This window comes from Myotis davidii, unplaced genomic scaffold (assembly GCF_000327345.1).
Source record: "Myotis davidii unplaced genomic scaffold, ASM32734v1 scaffold142, whole genome shotgun sequence".
NCBI lineage: Eukaryota > Metazoa > Chordata > Mammalia > Chiroptera > Vespertilionidae > Myotis > Myotis davidii.
In genome coordinates, this window is record NW_006294400.1 from 2272912 (window position 1) to 2281896 (window position 8985).

The following is an 8985-nucleotide window of genomic DNA, read 5'->3' on the forward strand; positions in this document are numbered from 1 at the left end:
CCCGCCCCCCCCCCCTCCCCCCTCCCCAATTAGTTCCCCCCACACACCAGGCCCTCTGTCTCTGCCCGCAGCCCCCTCCACTCTGCCCGGCGGGGGCAGGGGCCGGTGGCCTCTCACCTTGGCTCTTTGGTTCTGAAACCAGACCTGGACCACACGCACGCTGAGGCCTGTCTCTGCTGCCAGCGTCTCGCGGACCTGCCAGGAGAGGGAGAGAGGGGGGCAGGTCAAGCCTGGGGAGGTGGTGGGCTGGGGGTGGATGGATGAGTGGGGAGATGGAGGGACATCCCCGTCCCCAGCCAGCGTGGACAGGGTGGTGTCTGGAAAGGCAGCGGTGTGGTCACCCCGCCCCACCCCCGCCCCTCACCTTCCGGCAGGGCTTGGAGGAGACCTCGAAGGAGGCCTTGAAGGCTCTTCGCTGCTGCGTGGTGAGGATGGTGCGGGGTCGCTTGGGCCTCCGGGGGTCCTTCCCGTCATCCCCGCTGCCCTTGCTCTGGCCGCCCTGCCCCTTGGCCGGCTTCATGTCCCCATCCTCGTCCTCACTCTTCACTGTGGGGGACACAACCCTGCCTGTCAGCCGCCTGATGGGATCCAAGTGCCTCAGCCTCTGCCTCCCGCCAACACCTGCCATGGCCTCTGGCACCTGGAGACCCCAGGCCAGGGGCCAACCTTGGAGAAAACCAGTTCCGCCAGCCCAGCACCAGCCAGGCCCCAGGGCACACAGAACCTTCTGGAAGCTTCCAGGGACTAAGAATTGACAGGCAAGGACCGCGCTCCAGATGTTCTCACACAGGAGTATTCATGACCATGACAGGCAGACAGACACACACACATGCACACTCATGCACCAGCACTCACACATACAGACTGGCACGTGGGCCCACCACGGCTCGAGCAATGCAGCTCACAGACATCTCCACACACACAGGCGCATGCGCACAGGCAGGACGACCAGGCACGCATGCACACGCATGCAGAGGATGTGTATTCACCCAGAGACACACCCGCAATACCATGTCCAGCTGCCACTCCATGCCCCAGAGTCGTGGGTCTAAGAGATGCCAGCCCTCCCCCAGCACCCTTCGGACTCGTCGGGGCTCACAGAGCTGAGCAGGTCCTTCTCCTTCTCGTAGTCGCCCTTGCACAGCAGCTGGCCCTCCTTGAGCACGAACTCGTCGCCCTTGCGGAGCTGCCGCTCACAGACGCAGCAGCAGAAGCAGCCCAGGTGGTACACGCACTCCAGCGCCCGCATCACGAACTCGGTGGGGGCGATCTTCTCCATGCAGCCGCTGCACTTGGCCGCGAAGAGCCTGTGGGTGCACAGAGGGGGCACGTCAGCTGGGCTCGGGGTCCCTCCCAGAGGCCACTGTCTATGGAGAGCCTCTCCCACCACCCTGACCCTCCAGCCCAAGTGGGAGGAGCCCTCCCTGGGCACAGAGCCACATGGGGAGGGCCCGTGACCTCAGGGTGGGCACTGGGCATCCTGCCCAGAGGTGCCCTCTCCCGTCTGTCAGCTCAGGGCCCTTTCCACTCAGTGACACAGTGGCCACTAGAGGGCAGAGTACAAGGTTAGCCTTAACCTCTCCCAGGTTGGCCCCAGCCTGAGGGGAAGGGCAGGCAACCCACAGATCCATCCACCCTCACCCCAGGATCTGCTCTGCCTCCTCCCTGCCCCTCCACCACCCTCACATCCAAGCAGTTCCCACCCTGGCCAACCTACCCCCAGCATGGGCCCCTCCTCTCCTTTCTGAGCGACTGTTCCAGTCCCCTCTCTGGGCTCCTGGCCCCTCCAACCCTTTACCTTCCAGGATGAGAGCCAGAAAGATCTGCCTAAAACACTCACCCGGCCATGCTGCTTCCCTGCTCTAGACTCTTCCATGGCTCCCTAGTGCCCTTGGGAGAACATCAGGTTCCTGAGTCTGGCACTCATGGCCCTTCACGATCCTGCCTCTTCTCCCCCCACCCCTGCTCCCCCAGGCTGTGCCTCTCCAGAGCACCCCAACACTGCCCTTCTTTCTTTCTCTGGCCCTGGGCTTGGCTAACACCCACTTATCCCTCTGTTCAGCTTAAGCATTGCTACCACGAAGTGATGTATTCACTGAGCACGCACAGCAGGCCAGCTGCTGCTCTAAGCACTTTGCCTGCAGAAACACATTTGATCCTCGCAGCACCCCTCTGAGACAGGGCGGAATACTGATCCCATTTTAGAGATTAGGAAATTGAGGTGCTCAGCGCTGGAGTCACTTGCTCAGAGTCACATGATGGTAAACGATGGAGCCGACTCTGAGCCTGGATCTATTCGGGTCCCCCCAGGACAACGCAGATCCCTCTCCCCTCCCGGGATGCAAAGCCCAGTGGGGGCTCTGGCCCCGGCCCCGCGTGTGCAGAAGGGTCTGAGCAGCATGGCCCCTCCTCTGCCCGCACCTACTGACCGCTCCTCTGGCCGCCCATCCCGATCACGTGCTCTGCTCTGTGGGAACTCAGCCCCAACAACATTTTGATGGAAAAATTTATGAAGAATCAAATTATTGCTGCTGGGAGGGAATTAAAACCATTTTTCATTCCCCGTGTCCCCGGGCCACGTCTGTGGGCGCCACCTTGGGAGCGCTGTGCCATCCCATCCCTCTTTATGGCTCGCCATCGCAGGCGCAGATTACAGCTGCAATTCTCTACTAATCGGTTCTGGAACAGCCATAAACGCGAGGCCTGGCCTGCCTCCCTCCCCGGGGCTGCCGTAGCGCCGCCCACAGCGAGCTGCTGAGATGCAGGGGACAGGGCCAGACCCCATCTGCCTGCTGCCCCCGGCACCGGCCCGGGCACTCAAATTGGGGGCATCCCCAGCAACCCTGCCACCCCCTCCATCCTACCCTGCAGGCTCCTATTCATCCTGCGATGCCCAACTCCAATGCCACTTCCTCTGGGAAGCCTTCTTTGCTGGCCCGGTCTTGGGAAGGTGGCCTCAATGCTCACCTGAGCTTCTCTGGCCTCAGTCCCCTCTCCCATAAAACAGGGAGTCACAGAGCATCCCTCAAAGGGCTGTTGTCAGAATCCAGTGACACTGGACATGTAACTTGGCGAACGAGGGTCACATGGGAGGGACCGCACTGCCCGTCAGCTCTGTGCGGGTTCCTCGGGCAGGACCTCACTCCACCGGGACCTCAGGGAGGCCCTGAGGGTTTGTGACGCAGGTGAGTGAAGGTGTGGGGTGGGCTGAGGATCCAGGAAGACGGGCCCCCAGCCCACACGGTGGGGGACTCTGCAGGAAGAACCTGGCCTGGTTGTGGGCTCTAATTTGGCCGTTTGGCTGGTGAGCTTTGTTCAGGGTACAACCTACCCAGCTGTCCATGGCAGCCTCAGGCAGAGGCCCCGCCCAGCTCTGCTGAGGGGCTGGCGAGGGAGCGAAGGAGCCAGGTTTGCAGAACTCGCTGCTCTGACACGTAGGACACGTCTGTCCTGCCCCCTCACTGTCCCTCTGTCCGGTCCCCACAGTCGACCTGGCGTCCCAGGGGCCCCAGTAAGGTCTGCAGCCGCCTCTGTGGCCCACGAGTGGACAGGCAGCGGCCACCTCCGTGCCAGCATGGCAGGGCCAGGGCTCAGGCGGCGGTCAGCACCTCGGGGCTCCCCAGGAGGCCAGCTTGGGCGGGGAGAGGGGCTGCGGGGCGGTGACCCGCATTTGCAGGCTCTGCCACCGGGCACTGCCACCGTGCAGGCGCATTCAGAACAGCCCTGCTAATGCCTTGGCAGCAGGGGGTCGATTGCTACTTTCTCCAAACTCATCAACACAATCTATTATTAATACTTCTCCAAAGGCTCAGTGCCGCCATTACTGCGGCAGCGCCAGCCACTCGGGGCATCATCTGTTATCTAGATTGCAAAAACTCGGGAAATAAAACAACCGGCGCGCACTTTATAAACCGAATGTGCCATCCGTTCGGTCTCTGAGCATCTCTCCTCCCAATAAAACATCAGGGGGGACACATGAAATACTCGCTCCCAATTACGGGGTGCCTTTGTCTATCGTGCAGGGGTGAGAGCTGCGTGGGAGGGGCTGGGGCACCAGCGGGGTCCCCTCCTCTGCGTGAGCCCCCACTCCTTCCCTCAGTCCCTCCCACTGTGGAGGGGTTGGTGGCAGCAGCGTGGAGAGGCAGACCCAGCCACAGGAGGGGTGGCACTGGCATCAGACGGACTCGGGCTCCATGCCTGTTTCCACCACTGCTGGCTAGTGACCGGGCAAGTGATGTTCTCGCTCTGAGCCTCAGTTTACTTACCTATATAATGGGCTCGACAACGCTGCCTGCTTCTCCGTGTGAAGATGCAGTAAGTTGTCAGCACACAGCGGTGAGCGCAGACGAAGTGGTCAGGGGCTGTGCAGGCTGTGTGAGGCCAGAGCCTCTCTAGGGATGTGTCAGATGCGGACCAGAGGGGCAGAGTGAGTCAGCATGGAGGGCCTCGGGCCGCTCTACCTCCGCCCCCAGGGGCTCTGGGGCCTGGCGTGAAAGGCCCTGACCTTAATCCCGACTCAACCACTCCCTGGTTCTGTGACTGTGACCTTGGGCAAGTCAGTCTCTGTTTCCTCATCTGTAAGATGGGGACAATAGTCCCTGCTCCTCAAAATTGTGCTGGGGATTCCAGATGGGCGTGTCCCTGCTGCCCACACTGGGGCTGGGAGGGAGGGATGTGGGGGATGGGGGCTGGGGTCAGGGCATGCTGGGCATTGGGAGGCTCAGAAGCTCTGGCCCAGGAGGAGCTGCCTGGCTTCCCCTGCCTGCTGCCGGCCCTCTCAGTGACCCTCATCCTGCTTTCCCCCTTGTGCCCCCTTCCAGACACCGAACCTAGAGGGCAGCTTTGTGACCACATCACAGGCACACGGCCTTGCTGGTCACCCACACCGCCCTCCTCCCCATTTTCCTGTAAACGGCCCCGCCTTTCCTCCCGCTTCCCTACTGCTGGGTCACCATGCCCTCTGCTCCCGTCTGCCCCCACACACCTGCTGACCTGGAAGGACTGGCCTGGGTGTCTCCTCTCCAGTCTTAGCGGATGCGTCCCTCTGAGTTCCCTATCCTCATACCACCCCCCCCCCCAATTGTAGCACAGATACTAGGGGCTCTGAATATGTCCAGGTCCACCTGCCCCCGGGTCACCTCTGAGCACCAGGCCCTGAATACAAAAAGGTGAGCCATGAATGTTTGCTGAACCAACCAAGACAGTCCTGTTCAGTCGGTGCAGCAGGGAGAGGCAGTCCCCACCCCCAGCCTGGTCTGGTGGGGGCCCCTGGGGCAGCAGAGCCACCTGGGAGGGGCTCTGGGAGGAGTGGGGCTGGAGCAGGCAGCCTGGGGTTCCATCCTGGCTCCATAACTTTGGTCAAGACATTGAACATCTCTGAGCCTCAACTTCTTCATCTGTGAAATGGGAATGATGGCATCTACCTATGGCGTTGCTGGGAGGGCCGGCACAGAACCAAGGATACGCTCCAAGAGCTGGTGTCTGCCTTCTCTTGTCCCACCTGGGCCCAACATGCCTTTGTCTAGCCCCCTCTGAGATTCCGGAGAGAAGCATCCCTGACACCTGTCCCAACCCCACCTCCCTCCCTCTCGTGACCACCTGGGTTCTAGATCGGGCCTTCTCGCTTCTGTGTGGCTTGAGCTGGATTCTCTGTCTGTCTCATTAACATGTCTGAGCACTGCTAAAGCTCAGTTATCTCCTGCATCACCGCAGTAAACCCAGCGCCCTCAAAGGAAGACTGCTTCCCTCCCATTTTACAGATGAGCACATCAAGGTGCAGAGGGCAGGTGACTCGTTCAAGGTCACATGGCAGCATCACTGTATACCCCCTCCCTGCTCCGTGCATCCACGTGTTTCTCTGCTTGTCACCACCTTGCCCTGTGATCTGAGTATCACACCCCTGTCTGTCTGCCCTCAAGGCTCTGAATGTCGTGGGACAGGGGCCTGATTCACCCCGAGTTCTCATTACTCAGCACAAGCCCGGTGCCCAGTAGATGCGGCTGAGCGGACTTTTCTTAGGCCAAACTGAACATGTTCCCCGCACAAGCAGCGCCCCCTCCCCCAGGATCATCTGCGATTGTGGAGCAAAAATTCCCTTTCCGGAGATGCCACTTGCCTTAAAGAGTCCCAGGCTATAACCTATCTCTCGCTCCTCTGAGTTTTTGTTGGTTTATTTATTTAATGCTCAATTTATTAAAGTCCTCGAGCTAATAAGCAAAACTCCAAAACCAATGTTTTCTGGAGCATCTGCACATGGATTACAAACCTGATCCCCTAATTTCTCTTCAGCCACTGACGACTGCAGAGATGCGCACAGGACGACTGGTTCTTTCACCTGATAAAACTGGGTTCCTAACGTCCTGGGGGGACTCCCACCTCTCCTCAGGGGTCTGCACACCCGCATCTTGGAGTCCATACAGCATGTATCAGGCCTGGAAACCTGGCTCTGTCACTCCTGGCGCTGAACCTCACACAAGCTCCTTCTCTCGGAGCCTCAGTGTCTCCATCTGCCCAATGGGGATAATGGCTGGGCACATGCGATAGGCTAAACAAGTGGGGCTCATGGTCCCTGACGTCATCTCTCCAGGACCTCCAGCACCCCGCTCACCATCCTTGCTCTACCTCCTCCTCACTGCACTGCCCTTCCCATCCCCTGTCACCGAATTGCACAGTTTATGTAGCCCCTTGCTGGGGACTCAGTCTAAGAGCATGCAACCATTTCCGGATAAGTCCCAACACCCACTTATGGCACTCACGGCCCCACTCCACCTGTCGCCCCGGCCCCCGATCCTCTGCTACGGCTGCCATGCTCCTCCTTGCTCCTTGAGCACCGCAGGTTCCTGCCTGCCTCCTTAACACTCAAAACCCCACCTGCCTCCAAGGCCTGTCTTCTTCCTCCCTTTCCTTTGCTTCTTGTTTAAACCCTTTTTCATCCTTTAAGACCCAATGTAAGTGTCACCGCCTCTGGGAAGCCTTCCCTGATGCCCACAGACCCAGATATTTGTGTGTCTGAAGCCCCACTGACCTAGACATCAGGAACTGGGTGCAGTTCATCCCCAGGTCCCTGGGCTCTGGCACTGAGGAGGCGGTCCCTGAGTGCCTGTTGAATGAGTGAACATCCTTGTGGGAAATGGCATGGGCAGCCAGGGATATGGGATATTGGACCAGAGGATATTGGATACTCTGCTTTGGGGCGTCTGAGAACGCTACCAGGTGACAAGAGAAATGAACTCGCCCTCCCCTGTCGCGGCCCCTTCGCAACTATACAACCTGGAGCCCAGTGTCCCAACTTTCTTATCAAGGAAGTTGTATACACGGCTCTTGCTGGGCTGGGAGTCCTGCAGCAAACCCCAATAGCCCCTCACCCCGATCACACAGGGAAGCCCCGGGTGCCATGTGCTATTACATGACCTCCCTGACCACTGCAGAATGGGCCAGGCCTGGACACGTGACTCAAGGTAAGCCAATCAGACCCTCTGTCCCGTGTCCCTTCCTTCCCCTGCTCACTCAAGGGCTCTTTGTCCGCCCCTCCATCCTCAGACGTGTGCTTGCTCACAGCTCCCACACCAGCTGTGTGGTCTTGGCTCATTCACATCCCTTCTCTGAGCCTCAGTTTCCTCTTCTGTAAAATGGGGCTGTTGCTCCCTCCCTCGGCTGGTGGTTGAGGACCTGGTGAGTTTTAACCCATGTGAGACAGCCCGGCCCAGGGCCTGGCACACAGGGGGGCATCTGGCAGGTGTGTGCTCCCTCCCCTCCTCAGTCTCTCACCATGTGGCCTGGTATAAGCTCTGGAACCTTCCCTTCCTCATCTCTAATTTCAGTCTGCAGCCCTGGTCACGTTGTTCCTTGGGTCTGTGCTCTCCCTGTCTGTCAGTCTGCCTGCCCCTTTGAGGTGGGGACTTCAGTCAGACCCTCCCTGGGCCACATGGGGAACAGGCAGATTCTGGGCCTGGGTTACCTTAGGGCCTCACCAGGCCCACGTCCCACAGTCCCTGGAATCACTCCCTCCATGGGGTCCACCAGGCTTGGTGCCTGGAACCCCAGCCCCTCTGTCCTCACTGGCTAACCTCCTTCTTCTTCTTCTTTTAAGATTTGTAATTGACTTTTAGAGAGAGAGGAAGGGAGAGACAGAAAAACACCGATGTGAGATCCCCTGCAGGGGATCAAGCCTGAAACTCAAGCATGTGCCCTGACTGGGAATCGAACCTTCGACCTTTAGATGCACAGGACGATGTTCAAGTAACAGAGCCACACCGGCCAGGGCCCTACTGGCAACCCTTCTCGCATCCACCCAGCAAACACTCGTGGAGGCTGGCTGCGAGCCAAGCCCCCAAGATTCCTTGATTCCAGAGTCAGACCAGAGCTGGCTCCCTGGGGTCCGCTCCGCGAGCTGGGAGGCAGGGAAAGGCGCGCTGGTCCCTGCAGGAGAGCTGGGCACTTCTTGGGTACCGTGGCGTGGCACACCGTGAAGAACCTGCTTCTGGAGGCAGGAGGACTGGTCCAGGGTCTGAATCCCAGCTCTGCCACCCACGAGCTGTCTGGAAACTAGGGACCTCGGCCCCGCCCTCCAGGTCTAACGATAATGCCTCACCCTCTGTGCCAGGCCTCGAACAGGCCCCTCCACAAACAGCGCCCAACGCGGTGGCTCCGGACACTACTGCCCGGGACTGTGATGACGCCTGGTGAGGGATGAGCTGGAGTTCACAGGCGCTGAGGGGACAGGACCCTGGACACTCTTGGGGGCCCAGCTGCTGCTGCTAGAGTTTGCCTGTCACTTGGGGGAACCTGATGGGGGCGGAGGGCGGGCGGGGGAGGAGCCGGCGGAGGGAGCGGCCTGGCCTCCTCCCTCCCCACTCGCTGACATCTCCCCCACGTGCCTGTCGCGTCCTTATCATTCCGGGCGTAGCTGTTTTTTATTTTGAGACAAAAAGGGGCCTGTTGATGGGGATCCAACTCAAACCAGCTGCAAACATCTGCTTTGATGCG

The 8985-nt window shown here is 59.8% G+C and overlaps 1 protein-coding gene across 1 annotated transcript in view; it reads right to left on the reverse strand.

Annotated features, from left to right (window-relative positions):
- The window catches only part of LMX1B (LIM homeobox transcription factor 1, beta), an 8359-nt gene extending 6511 nt beyond the window's left edge, over nt 1-1848 (reverse strand). Inside the window, exons 1-4 of the mRNA XM_006768639.2 lie at nt 1841-1848; nt 1080-1424; nt 365-551; nt 118-195 (exon numbers count right to left, since the gene is read on the reverse strand). Coding sequence (XP_006768702.1) covers nt 118-195; nt 365-551; nt 1080-1424; nt 1841-1848 — 618 coding nt within the window. The remainder of the gene's footprint in view (nt 1-117; nt 196-364; nt 552-1079; nt 1425-1840) is intronic.
- Nucleotides 1849-8985: the final 7137 nt, after the last annotated feature.